Here is a 14565-nt window from a genome sequence, read left to right as displayed (position 1 = left end):
CTTGCAAGGGAGAGAGCATGTGCTTGCGCATGCGCTGTCATGGGTGAGATCTTAAAAGAAAGGAAAGAAACTGAAAGAATGGAAGGAAATGGGAAGAACTGAAAGATGTTGTTGGGGCCCCCCAGTGATGAGCGTGCACACAAGTACAGAGGGTGCAGTGCACATGCGATCAGATGACATGCACTCACCCGCTGTGGAAGAGAGCTAATGGCTGAAGCGGGCTGACCAACTGCCCCGTGATACATTCTATGGCAAGATTAAGCAAAACCTAAATAGCAGCTGAAGACACCAACGGATGCAGAGAGCTGAACAAACGTTCCTCAGTAATGTATGCAAGTATTGTTTGTGATTTTTTGCACGACCGTGGCAAAATTTACTTTTGCAATGAGTCACCTTTTGACTTGTTTTTTTCAAAACGTGCCCAAAACCTCGATGCCAGAATTTTTTTACTACATTTATTTATTTTAAAATTCATTTTGCTTTATTTTTTTTTATTTTATTTTTTGCACAAAGATTAAATAAATACAAAAACATTGCTGGTTTGCTAAGGACAGACCTATTTGCTTTGCCAGTGCTTTTCATAATTTTGACACTGTGAAAAGCAGAGTATTTTAGGTTGAGAGTTCTTGAACGTTTAGACCGCTAAGGAGACTGTCAGTCGAGAATCGCTTCTCTTCCTTGACCCAGTACAGCTCACATCTTCATCTCCTGAAGACTAGTGTCGAGCATCGCCATGGGAGATCTGCGGGCAGGAAACACGCCTATGGTCGGTGGCGCCCCCACAATCGAGCCTGCCTCTAATTCAGAAAGTGACATCTCGCAGATGGCTCTCCGCCACGCATACATATGCAGATACCTTGTAACCACCCCCCCCCCCCCCGAAACACACAATAAAAAATAAAAAAACGCGTTTCTAGATGTCCCCGAAGATAGACAGACTTCTTATCATAACCCCCAACCCTCGCCTCCTCCCCGCCCCCCCCCCCCAAGCGCTTCCCTTCATACTCATTTCATATTTATGAAAATGTTGGTGAAGATAATTTTAGAATCGCTGCTGCATGGAGGAGAAGGCAGCATTCTCAAATTACAGGGTACATCCCTGGTGATAGCACGTTTCCTAAATTATGGATCACAGTAATTGCGCGTTTTGAATATAACAGAATGATATGCTTCTCCAAAAGAAACTAGGTTTATTTTTATTTTGGGATTACAGGGTTACAATGGAAATAAATCAAGGCAAACAACGGAAATCCGAGCCCATGTTCCTCCAACCGGACGCAGCATGCCGCCACCCCCAGCCGCTGGCAGCGGGAGCCAGGCCGCCGGCAAAAACCTACTGAAATATCGAGCTCACACAGAGTAGGAGTCAGAAAACGGATGGTCCAAAGGACGGTTGAAAAACTCATGTCTGGAGAGACCAGGACAATGGCCAAATGCACCATCTGCAGAAAATTATCTGAAATTTCTTACAGCGCCAAGAAGCCAAGCAATTGGTGAAGGTTGTGTTATACCAACATGGCACAACAGAGCACAGGCAGAACCCTTAAACAAAAAAGCATATTCCCTTCAATAGCCACAAACACAGAGACCACTATGTCCCACTCAACCACAACGCCTAAAATAAATCCTAAAATTATCCCCTAAACCAGTGGTTCCCAACCTGTGGTCCAGGAACCCCTAAGGTCCGCAAAACCTCTTCAGGGGGTCTGCAACTGCTTAGAAAAATAACTAATATTAACAGATTAGGTCCCCAGCTTTCAGTAATGACTCAGAAGGTGGTCCCCAGATTCCAATAATGATTCAGTGGGGGCCCCCGGGTTTCATTATTGATGAAGTGGGGGTCCACAGAAGTGAAAAGGTTGGGAACCACTGCCCTAAACTACCTTATCCAGAACACAGCCTAACTTTCTGCCGCCATATTGCCCTAAATGACTTCACACCAAATAGCAAGAAACTCATCACTCAAAACAGAATCTGGAAAACGAGAGGCAATGGGTCTGAAATATTCAATGGTCATTCAAACTCGAACAGTGAACACACCTCAAAGCACAATTTCAAGAATCCGAATATGCACATGACTCAAACTTATCCTATACTTGGCCAGGGGGAGACTCCTTCGCAATGGCAGAGGAGTGTTGCCCTCTCGCCAGCAGCAAAACTTTTACAGTAAAAACATAATAAACTCCGCTCATTATGTTTGTACTATAAAATGGGAGGGGCCACAGACGTAACAGGTCAGAGGGGGTGTGCACCGCACTCCCCGTCAGTGCACATGTATGTTTGGCCAGCCGTCTCGGCGCACTGTGCTCTCTCCAGACCAGCACCACGTTGCCGGGCTGTAAAGAGCAGGCACAGGAGGCTCCCAGTCTGCCAGGGAGCGCTCTGTGTGGGTGCTCCCAGCCAATCCTGATGCTGCTCTGAGCAGCGTCAGGATTGGCCGCAGGGCTGGCTGGGAGCCTGTGCCTGCAATGCAAGACTTAGCGGATGGAGCAGTGTGGCGCCGCTGCGGCACAGAACAAAGGTACGTTTTCTTTTTGTATTATTAACTATTTGTTTGGGTCTCTCCTCCCCCCACCCCCTGTCCAGCCCCCCTCCGCCACATGCCACACTGCCCCTCTTCCCTCCCACGAGCCGCACCTGTAGTTGGCTACCATATACCTCATCCATTCTGTAACCTCCCCTCCCAAATTAACTTGGAAGATTTAATTGCTGTACATCCAAAAAGAACATCTCCTCGTTGCTGTCAATACCGGTATAAATGCATCCTATTCGGGGTAGGTATGTAACACAGCCCATCGTCTTAGCTGCAGCTCTTAGACGCCAGATACCTATTAGTGGGGTACATTAATTAATTTGAAAAAAATATCTATGGGGCACTCAATATAAATATACACGCTTTTAAATTTCTCAAAACAAGAATAACTCAAATTTTGAATTATAAGTTGAAGAAGTCTTTTTATTTGGACATATTGTTTATCCATATATCACCTTATTGCTAAACGCACTCACACAAAAGACAGGAGCTAACCAAAAATGTATTTTGTGCCCCAGGATCCGGTCAAAAGGAGTGACAAAGCCGCAAAGGGAAAGCCAAGAGGCTTGAGAGATGTGTTCACTAACTTGGAACAAGTCCTCAAAAGTGAATCTTGAGAGGATAACGCATCAACATCTTTCCATCACTTGATGGTCTTAATGAGGAAAAGGCAACAAGGCTGAAGAAGCATCTTACAAAGCCTTCTAGGGATCCTGACTGGCGTGATGACGTTTGTAATTGCATGGGTTCACACTGGTTAATATTTTGTCATAATACACACACTCAGGCCACAACCATCCTCATTCTCCTCTTGGCGAAACTGGACTAGTGTAGAACCTTACAAGAGGGCATAAATGTATGGTTGGTGAGCTTGCTACACAGTGTACCATCTCTCCAGGAAGGCTGGCCTCTAACACATGAGCATTCTATCACATAAACCAATCATCAAAGCCCTCCTCCATCCACCAATAAAAGAAAGGGTCATTACCATTGTGAGTACAGCATCAACGGGAGGCAAATGAATCGATTACAGCCTGCATCCAATATTACACACCTTTCTAGTGGATGAAATTGGCTAAGCTGGCCTGCTAGTAGTCCTTGGTTCCCCTGTTCCATGGTAATATAGAGACTGCTCCTGGTGAGATAATCTCACACTGCAACCTTCTACACCAGAAGTGATAAACAGCAAATACTTTTTCCATCCAAAACCTGGAAACTGGAAGTATCCTGCATTTCAGTCTCCCTGCCCTCACCTCATCCATTGAACTTGGCATATTAGTGTCCTACAAAATATAAAATATAATTTTTTTTTTTTTTAATGTTTTTTTGTAGACAACTCTTATTGCGGACAGATGTAGGGATGGTTCAGCACATTAATTAGTGATTGCCACTTCAGAAATTCAACTTCTCCTAACTGGACGTGTTCTATAGTTTTTGCATTTGGCACCGTGCTTCACCGCCTACACAACCCCAACTGGCCAACGCTTACCAGACCATGGAGTGAAACCCCAGTACTTGGCATCACACAGTAGAAAAATCGACCAAAAACCCACGAAAAAGGTTAACTGAGCCCACGTGCAAAACCCGTGCCACAGCAATGCTTGGAAGATGTGTTTCAGTAACGTGATTAACTGTGTAACTTGGAACGTAAAACTTAGAGTGTGAACCTTAAATAGTAGTTCAGCTAAAAATCTAGGATTGGGTGAAATCAGGAAACAATTCTCAGCAGATTTCCGACATGACCGGGCATACCGGTGTTTGGAAAGGCAGATGGAGTAAACTGACCTGTGTCTACCATAATGCAGTGAAAGAGTAGAGGTGCAACTACACAATGTGAGAACATAGAATGCTAGCAGTAGGTTTGGTGTGCCCTCGCACAATATCCCACACAGAAGGCCAGTTCCCAACTGTGTCCAAGTGTGGGATCCAGGACACGTGACGATGCTACCAGTACGCACAGGAGTGTCACCACAGCAGTTATTGTGTGCACCTGCATCCAGGAGGGAGGGTGGAGTGTCTTTGTCGTGACTTCCTATAAGGAGAGCTCCTATGCGTGCATGAGATTCACCGGCCCACAATGATGTACATTTAGCAAGACGCAGAACAGTCTTTCGAGGTTACTGCTGATGGCTTCTTAGTATCCACGATGGCTCTTTTAACTACTCCAACAGAACTAGGAAAGCTGACCTCGGTGCATGTCCCTCTGCAGGAGTTTGCCGGGGTAAAGTTACTCGGGCCTTTACCTATGGTCTCTAGGAGACATCACTGCATCTTTACTGAAACTGGGTGTGATCAGGGCTCTGGGTAAGATCCGGTTTTGTGTGAATTTTACTCCCTACTTCCAAAAGTAAAATGGTTTCTAATGAACAAAAAAAAGGTAACATTGTAGATGAGAGCATATTACATTTCTGATTTATTAAAAGCATTTCACGGTAGAGTGTGTAGCTTTAAATTCATGCATACATTTATAAAGTGGTATTTTTATAGCGCTATCTTAACTAAAAGGCATAGAAGCGCTGCATAGTGTCACAGCTGAAGGTACACACACTCAGTGATTGGTGGGTTAGCTGGGTCCTGGGACATAAGTGGGCTGTTAGTACTCTTAAAAACGGATTCTGTGCCCCAAAGACTGCTTTCTTGAGGCGCGTCACTGCTAAGGTTACTGGTCAGGGTTTGTGCTAGGCAATTAGTTGTGAGCTTGAGCACGGTTCTGTGCATTTGTTACTAACTGTATTTTCGGTCTATGGTGATTACAGGCAGTGTAACAGCTTACAGTCGGCCCTCCAGGTATCTGGTGGGCCGGGTGTGTTACAAGGCAGCCGATGACCAGAACTCGCTACAGCCACACACACACTCGCCCAGACACAATTTTTCTACTGGTTGTAGACAGTGAGTACCTGGTTACAGCAAGTGCTGAAGTAAATACCAACCGGCACAGGTTAACTCTAGGGATGACCCAGCTCTCTCTTGTTGAACCTTACCAACACGTGTGAGCTCTGGGTCAGCAGTTCGAATCCAGGCAGGACCAGTTAGAGCCTTCATCTTTCTGAGGTCAATAAACTGAGTTTCATTCCCATGGATGAGAGTAGCACCTCTTACTTACAACACCTAGAAATGGTAGTAATACGTACTACATAAAAAAACAAGTTGTCATATGTAGATTAGCATGTCACCAACTATGTACTGTCGTGACCCATGTCACAGGAGAGATCTCTGTTCTGTCAAACTCAAGTCACCGAAAGCTGAAGTGACATCACACTCTTACTTAATTGGAGTAAATTACTGCATAGAACAATAAAAGGCAATAATATTCTACCTCTGAAGCAATTATTGACACTAGAAGACGGCAGGACATGCGGCATGATTGAGAAAGGGTGGATTTTGGTTTTTGAGGGTGAATTGTCCACTGGATGACGTACACACCAGCTACTGTCAGTGCAACACCGGAGAATGGTTTGGCCTTCAGTGTGTTATTAGGAGAACAGAGGAGCGCTGGGGGTGCTGGCGGGATATGTGGTCTGGTTGGCAGCTCTGCTCATTGACGTAAGAGGCACCGGACACGTCATTTGTCTTACAGACGGCTCATTGGCTGTCTTTTTGGTGCCAACAAGTGTTTTAGGTGGAGGTACCTTTTTGTATGTGCATTATAGCGCAAGACATCACTACTGTGCGATTGTGCCACAACTGTACAGTTGTGATGTCACACATATCCAACCAGGATACTATGTTCAGTGCTTTTTTACAAGGCAATTGCGGATTTGCACTTCGAAGGGCTGTGAAGAGCTGAGTTACCAAACTTAGACGTACTCAAATACTACATCTTTAAAGATGAAACACCGAGTTTCCCCTGCCCGGATTGACACCTATGGGCCTAAGTATTTACTAAAGTTGCCCCTGTCCTCAGTGTCACCATAACGTAGTCTTCAACAAAACAATTTTATTAAGAATTTTAGTCCAATTGGCTCAATAAAGATTAACGAGAACTACAATTCCCGATATGCACTGCTTGGATAAATAAATTCGCAGACCTAGGGCTGTGCTGATGACACGAAATCACCTAGGAACATCAGCTGACAGATGTCAGCAGTGAGCGTGTAACACTCTGGAGCGTGTTTAGTTGCTTGCGTGACAAAAGGTGTTTCTTTATCACAGTCCGCAATTGTTGAGAGATTCTAGTAAATGAAAGCATAAGTACAAGTACAGGTGCACGGTATGAACTACTGCTTCCTGCAAATGGTGACTACTTCCTAAATCAATGAAGGAACACCACAAGCGCCATGATGCGGGGTGTTTTGGCACGTTATGCCATTCGTGATGCAAATCTGAACATTATTTATAGTGCAGAAGAACCACAAAAGCAAAAATGTGAACGCGGAGGGAGCGGAGCCGCTGATGAGAACAAGCAAAGGTTCCCCGGTTCTCATGAAAGAAAGGAACAGAAACCCAGGTAGCAGGAAGCGTCGAGGCCTTTGCTTCAGTTTGTCAGCGAAGACTGACCTTAAAAAATACTCAGAATAAGCAAACGTGTTTGTTACGTGCAGTGCTTTAAATGGAAAAGCAGAAGTCGAGGCACTCAGTCTTTAGAATACCTGTTTGTTCCTTAGAACTGCAGGTACTCTCCCATTAAATGTATGGGATCAGAGCTGACAAGTGCGGATATACTCTCCCTTTCAAATTGAAGAAGTGCAGGTACTCCGTACCGGAGAGTACCTGGCCAGGAAACTGGGGCACAATGTAGGGTGACCAGACGTCCAGGATTTCCCCGGACAGTCCCGGTTTTTAGAGGACTGTCCCAGTGTCCCGACGCTTCTCTTAATTTTAAATAAATGTCCCGGTTTTTGGGACAAAAGTCAGATCATCTAGGGAAGGATAAGTTAAAGACACCTACAAAGTATGAAATAATTTAAGTAATTTATTTGTTACTATCAGGCAACACAGTCCCCTGTCTGTTCCCAGCAGAGAGGCAGAGTGGGGGGCAGAGAGAGGCTGGTGGGGGGTGGGATGGGGGTGCAGGGCGGAAGGTCAAGCCATAGCTAATTTTATATATATATATATAGTCTTGTAAATATATATGTGTGTGCGTGTGTCCTCCCACACACATATATTCACAAAGCTACGCAAAAAAACGGGACAGGCCAGATATAAAAGTGAGAGTAAAGTCTTTAGTCCTTCTTTTATGTCTGACCTGTCCAGGTTTCTGCTCCTCAAAATCTGGTCACCCTAGCTAGCACAATGACCCATATTCAATCACCAAAAATCACAAAATCTGGCTAGAAGCACCGAGGAGCTAGAATGTAGCAGCCAGGCCTCATTATTGCTGTTAAATCCTTCAGCACTAAACACCATACTTTAGGAGGAAATGAAGGATGAATTTAGCATTTGTAACTCAATGGCCAGGAACTGTAGGTAATCCTGGGTGCAGGAACACCGGGCAATTCAGAACCAACCAAAGTGGCATTCCCGTGGGTGATACAGCTCAGGGAGACTCCTAACAAGGGCCAAAGCGTAACACCCCCAGGGCGCATGCGCGTGTGTCGTGTCAATCATTACCGGGCCACTCCTCTCCTTCAGCAGCTGCACAGTTTTCAGGATGTCCAAGTCCGAAATGGATGACGATGGCTGTAGGCTCCCCAGGTCAGACAGGCACAAGGTATTGCACTCAACGTCAGCGTGATTTGTGTCCTCAGTTTCTGCTCCCGTCAACTGACGAACTTTAAGAAACCAAAAACAAAACAAAAATTAAACAAAATCAGCAAAACTTTGAAACTATCTTCTGTGCCTCATTCCTTTCCTAACAAAAGACAAACTTAATCTGAGACGAATCGGGTTCACAGATAATTACATTCTTAAAACACCCCTATTTTCCTTACGTAGAATTGATCATTACAAAAAGGAAACATTCACAGTAAGCAATGAAGGTGCATACAGGGTTTACTTCGTACCAATGTCAAAACATAGCACTAAAAGTAGCCCTGAAATGAAAAAATAAAATGAAAAAATCTTAGGTATTATTGCACAATATGCAACACTGTTGTGTTTAATTTTCTTCAGAAATCATTTATACTTTCATTATAGTCTCGCCCATCTACTCCTAAACATCTGACACAAATCTGTTGCTATTTCTGTCTCATATTTAGATGGGGGGGGATACCATGAACCCCCCTTCATGAATAGGATACCCCATCAAAGCGGTCTCTTCTTTGTTTCCCATCCCCTTTCCTCCCTTAGTTTCATTTGCTTGCCTCCTCCCCGTGCTTGGCTCCACCCTCCACGTGGTGACGTCTGAAGCCGTTTCCCTCTCTGCCTCATCTTTCTTTCACTCTTACCTGCCTTTCCTCTGTCCTCCATCTTCTTCCTCTCAACTTTCATCTTCTTACAGTCCCATCCCCATCTTTGCTCCTCCCCACAGCTGAGAGGCTGAGGGGAAGGGTCTGCTGGTAACAACCCTACTGTTCCCTCTGAGTCTGACATTTTTCCACTTCTACCCAATCAATGGGCTGGTCGGTTACCCATCATTCTGCTATTCCATCCCTTTTCCTATCACTTTTGCCTTCTCTGTCATTGGTCCCATGGGCATCTTTGCCACTCTCTAGCCCCTCCATCCCCACTACATGTCCATCCATTCCTTCTGCACCTCTGGCTGTCTACCTGCCCTTGACCCTTCATCTTCTGGCAATTCTACCCCTGACTTCTGCTTTTCTGTTGACTAGGTAGGCCAGTCTGTGCTGTCAACAAACACTGAAAAATAGTTGAGAGATTTGCCTTTGATGGAGACATGTAAAAGAAGATGTACATTGAATCACTTGTTCTCGAAACGCATCGACTCCAAGACTACTTCCAAGAGCATGAGTGGTAGAAAATAAAGATCTCTCTTTCTTTTTAGGTCCAGCATCTTCATTTAGGCAGGCCAAATGTAGGAGAGGCTTGACAAATATTTGCACATGCCTTGAAAGTTCTATATGACGATTGCAAGGGAGCCATAACTTTAAGTAAGGTCAACTCATGGTGTGTTAGTCTATAGCAAAGCGTGTCCTTGGTACAACTAACGCATCAGAAAACGGTGCACATAACTCACCGAAGGTCAAAGGGAAACTACTTTTTCTGTAAGGGTAGTGCAAAAGATATTGTCCTAGCACAACAACTCGGGGTTGAAGTTCATTCTGGTCATCTCATGAATATAAACTCATACTCATTTTAAATAAGAATAACTTTAGGATTGTGGGCATATTTTCACAATACCCTTTTCTTGAGGTTCACAAAAATCTTACACATGAAAATCTGTAAAAAGAGTATATTTTCAAGGTAACCCTACCCCTTCTTTGCAAGAATGCCTAACTTTAAATTTAAGACCGCAGAAAACCTACCACATTCAAATTTTAACATTGTAACTTCCATCCATTTTTAGGCATACATATCCCCATCTACTGATACTCCAAATCATAGACATGTTTTGCACACTCAAACTGAAGTTGGATGTACAATATTTTTAGCAAATCATGGTCAGAGAATGTTGTAGTGATTTCTGAAGCATTCTTCTGAAGCGGCTCAATGTCAGAGGAAGGCACAAAGGAGGCTAGAAAATGTTTCTATTCGGAGAAGACTCTGACAAAAAAACATTGTATCCTACACAACAGAGTGGGCCGCAAGAGACGCACTGTTTCTGCAGGAACAAAAACCTTCAGTCAACACAAGGTATGTCAATTAGTGTCTAGTTTTTGACCTCAAGCGGTTCCATCACACACCGAAACAAAGCAAGAACCATTATGAAAATCTGATCGTAATTTCAAAAGCAGTGTGTTATGCTATTGTCATCCACAGTGTAGTACAGCTGTAAACTGGGGGTGAGTGTTTGCATTGTCAGCACTCCGTCCATCATCCTTTTGTGTTACTAATGTTGCCCTTAGTGGGAAGGGTATGCCCAGACGTGGGTCCCTTGCGCACTGTGCCACTGGAATCAAGCTAGCCTGGCTGAAGAAGGGTGATACCCTGAAACTGGTCCCAGGATGCTTGTTTCCGGTCCAGGGAGGACCTGGCCTGGCAGTTCGGGTTGGACTGTTCCCATGAGGAACAGGGTCAAGACTGATTTGCATATGGCTGGGTCCAAACTGGGGTGGCATGGTGAGCAAAATAACGATGGATTAAACCCAGATCTGTGACTCGGGTGAGTGTTTGCATTGTCAGCACTCCGTCCATCACCCTTTTGTGTTACAGCTGTAAATTAGCCAATCACATATAATGGCATATTGAACACAGAGCAGTGATTAAAACACCAAACACTGTAAATCTGCAGTAGAAGATAGATTCTACTAGGTAATTTAGGGACCAAAGAATCCATCTAATCTCTCTAACCAGATACTGTCTCTAAAAACAACACTCTGATCAAGCATCCAAACCCACTGGCAATGCTCAAGAGGCGGTTGAGAAATTTATTGTGAACCAGTATTCAACACTGTTGATAGATTTCAAAGTACCAACCCCGAAGACATCTAGGACAATGTGTGGGAGGAGGTCTTTACTCTGATCGTGCCATGTGATTTGTGGAAGAGTTAGCGACACAATTAGAGAACTCAGTTAATGGAAAATTGTAAATGAAAACTAGAAAGCTAGAAAGCAAAAACTAGATGGACGTTTTCAGGAAATTTCAAATCCCCTATAGAATTCTACCTGGTTGGGTTGATACCTGATTTGGTGTCTTGGTAGGTGCAAAACTAACATTACAAAATACAGCAAACAGAGGGTTGCAGGCTTTGATGTTGCAGCCCGACACTGAACTAGAGGACAGCAGTTTATTAGAGATCTTCTCCATAAGATTTTGCCCAGGCCTTCAGGGGAGATAAACAGTAAGAAGAAAGGAGAAAACAATGTACTTAGAAGGCATGGAGACCTTAAATATTTTAAACTCTAACTAGTTGATAATCTATGCAGCTGCGCTTCTGGTGGAGGCAGCAAGGCAAAGATTTTAATGTTGCTCAACAGATCTGAAGGCAAATTGGAAACCTAACAGATAGATTTCTTCCATTTCTATTCAAACCTCTGCAAAGCAGATTCCACCTGGAGAAAGTACATTGTCAGTTAAATGGCTATTGTTATCATAGCCATGAACTTGTGATTTTCTTTTTAAGGGTGATGTTATTCACTAGGCTACTTATTGTTTTATAATGAGATAGCAGTAAAAAGTATAATTAACCCATAGCAAGCTGTTCAAATTTCTGGGGCACTGGCATTTTAAAAAACAGAAATCAGTGATTTGCTTGTGGGCGAATGAATTAGAATATGCTGAAGGACAGATGCAGTTTGAGGCTGCTGTGAAACCTTTAAATGCTAATACTACATGAAGTTATGGTTTCACAAGATCATGGTGGTGCTGGAAGTTTGCCCTTTCTGCAGGCTCAGCCCAGAGTTTTGCCTTCTTGAACTAATTCTGTCTTTGTTGGCCATTAGGACTGCCTACTTTACTCCTGCTAACCAGTGGTAAAGTGCTTGTGCTCTCCCTTTTCAAACATGGTAAAACTGGCATAACTTTAATTGACATATTTAATTTGATTTTAAGCCTCTAGTATATGGTACTATGTGTACCGAAGACTCTAAATGTTAAATGCTACAAGTGGGCTGCAACACTCACTATGCCTATGTAAGTAATTGGGGTATTAATTGAAGGGGGTGAGAAGCCACCACAAATAAGAATCACAATCCTGGTCAGGGTAAACAACAAAAGTCACTGAATGAACCTGTGTTTGACACTCTAGTAACTTGGCACTAAACAGTCAGGATTAACTTGGAGGTAATGTGTAAAGTATTTATGCAGCACTAAAAGTGTAATGCAGTGAAAACACAAGAAAAATCCCAAACCAAATTAGAAAAACAGAATGTTTTAATAAATGACACCAAAAACGACAGAAATCCAATCTGCAGAACCAGAACTTAGAATGTTTTTCAGTTTAAGGTTCAAAATCTCCCCCCAAAAAGAGCACTAACTGCAGTCATTTGGTTGCACTTGACTGAGACAAATTAAAAAGTTAAGGCAGACCGCAATAGTGTGTGTGGGATGGGTACAGGGGAAGGGGTTTGTCCCAGTGAAAAGTATTACCTTTGGACTTCATGTCATCGGATCGTCATTGCATGAGGTATTGGTGAAGCCACCGACACATGGTGGGGCTCATAAAGGAAGAAATTTGAATTTGGTGCCCACAGGTGGTCCCTCGCCAGCAGTAAACTTTTCACACCTTCGCTGCTACTGAAGATTTCTACCATCGGAATTAGTCACTTTTTTGGATCTCAGATACTTTCAGCGGGGCTAGACTGCAGCCAAGGAGGGTTCCATGAGAACAGCCACCTCTCTGCCAGATCTCGCTGAATCAGACTTGCTTCTGCAGAGGATGCAACGGGGGTAACCTGGATTTTTGGCCCAGCAGCAATGCACCTTCATCAGATCAGCTTTGTATGTTGGTCTCAGTTTCTTTAAGAAGTTGGCAAAAAAGTTTCCAAGTTCCATGTTTCAGGGGTCCAGGATGTGAGGGGCACTACTTGGGGGTTAGGGCTCACTTCAGGGGAGGCCAATAGTGGGGACCAGCCAGGGCCAGTTGGAACAGGTCAGCTAGGCAGTAGCAGGGAGGGAGGCCTCTGGAAGCTTGGCATATCTATGTAGCTCAAACAGCAGGTCAGCCAATTGGCCCTTGGTGTCACTTCTGGGGTCCTGGGTTCAAGGCAAACAGGAGGAGGCTTCCTTTATGGTTTTCAGACCACACAACAGTCCTTCTGATCCACACCAGTCCAAGAGTGTTCTCAAAGGGGTGTAGAAGGGGCCACATTTATGCTAAGTGCTAGCATGCGGGTGGAGAGAGTCCAAGTCACTCCCAAACCAGTTTGAGAAAGGTTCTCAGGGTGCCCAGTCCACTTCTGCAGCACTTACTGTGTGTTTAACTATAAACTATGGTACAGTTCTCTGCTCTACCTAAAAACAACATGGCAGAGCATGCATTCCCTTGTGCAGCACTCCCTGTGCCCACTCATAGGTGTGGCTATGATAATGCACAAACCCTCCCATGTGGTCACTCAGCACCGGTTCTGGGGGCAGCCCCTCTCCCAGTGGGACTGTGTCTGGATAGCTAGGCAGGACAGTAGATGTTAGATACATCTGCTTGTGACAAGGTAGGCACCTTCTGGAGAGTTATTAAGCTACTGGGCACAGCCCTGATTGCAGTTTTGTCAGGGTAAAAGCACCACCCAATAGCCAAGTGCCTTTTCCACTGTTAGGGAGCAATACACATCTCACCACAGAACAGTCATTAACAATCAGTTAACATTGAACACTAGCAGAAAGGCAAATTTAGCCTGTACAGAAAAAATGTCAACTTTCTAAAAACGGCATTAATTAGGCAGAAAAATGCCAACTTTCAAATAGTAACTTAAAATCAGACTACATCATTATGTTGCATTTAAATTGCTATTAAAAGGAGTCCTTGAATCACTGTTCTAGCTAGTTCCATACTGAAGCTATGCATTATAATGTGTTAAGGGTGTAACCCGGTGCTTTTCTAAGGGGCAGCCATACTTGCCTCAGTGAAAAATGACAACTTAAGAACATCTCCTGCTTTTTAACTTCCCTGCAGTCTGCCCTGAGAGCAGATAGGGCCTACCATAGGGGTGACTTATAGTCATTAAAATGGAAGATTTAGGCCCAGCGAAAGGTTTATTCGGCCAGGTTGGAATGGCAGTTTAAAACTGCATACACGGGTTGCAAGGGCAGGCCCGGAGACCTATTTTTCAGTGCTACTGTTTCATTGATGGCCAAGAGTAGACATGAGGGATGAAGGAAAAAAAGAGGTGGGAAAAGACAGAGGAAAGGGTAGGCAGCTAGTAAAGTAAAACATAGGTGAAAGGGGCAGAACCACAGAATAGTGTAACATAACAGAGAAGAAAGAGACAGATGGTGTGGTCAGAAGGCGACACCAGCAGGAGCCACAGATTCAGTGACTGGAAACTGTCAGGCAAGACCCAGAGAAGACTGATGGCTCCTCATATCTACAGGGCAT

General features: G+C 44.1%; 1 protein-coding gene across 2 annotated transcripts in view; it reads right to left on the bottom strand.

The window, feature by feature from the left end:
- The window catches only part of LOC138301329 (carboxyl-terminal PDZ ligand of neuronal nitric oxide synthase protein-like), a 465684-nt gene that overhangs the window by 334903 nt on the left and 116216 nt on the right, over positions 1-14565 (bottom strand). For both annotated transcript variants that reach the window (XM_069241686.1, XM_069241685.1), the window contains exon 7: positions 8084-8244. In XM_069241686.1, coding sequence (XP_069097787.1) covers positions 8084-8244 — 161 coding nt within the window. The remainder of the gene's footprint in view (positions 1-8083; positions 8245-14565) is intronic.

The sequence above is a fragment of the Pleurodeles waltl genome, chromosome 6 (assembly GCF_031143425.1).
Source record: "Pleurodeles waltl isolate 20211129_DDA chromosome 6, aPleWal1.hap1.20221129, whole genome shotgun sequence".
NCBI lineage: Eukaryota > Metazoa > Chordata > Amphibia > Caudata > Salamandridae > Pleurodeles > Pleurodeles waltl.
This window is presented reverse-complemented; position numbering and strand designations above follow the sequence as displayed.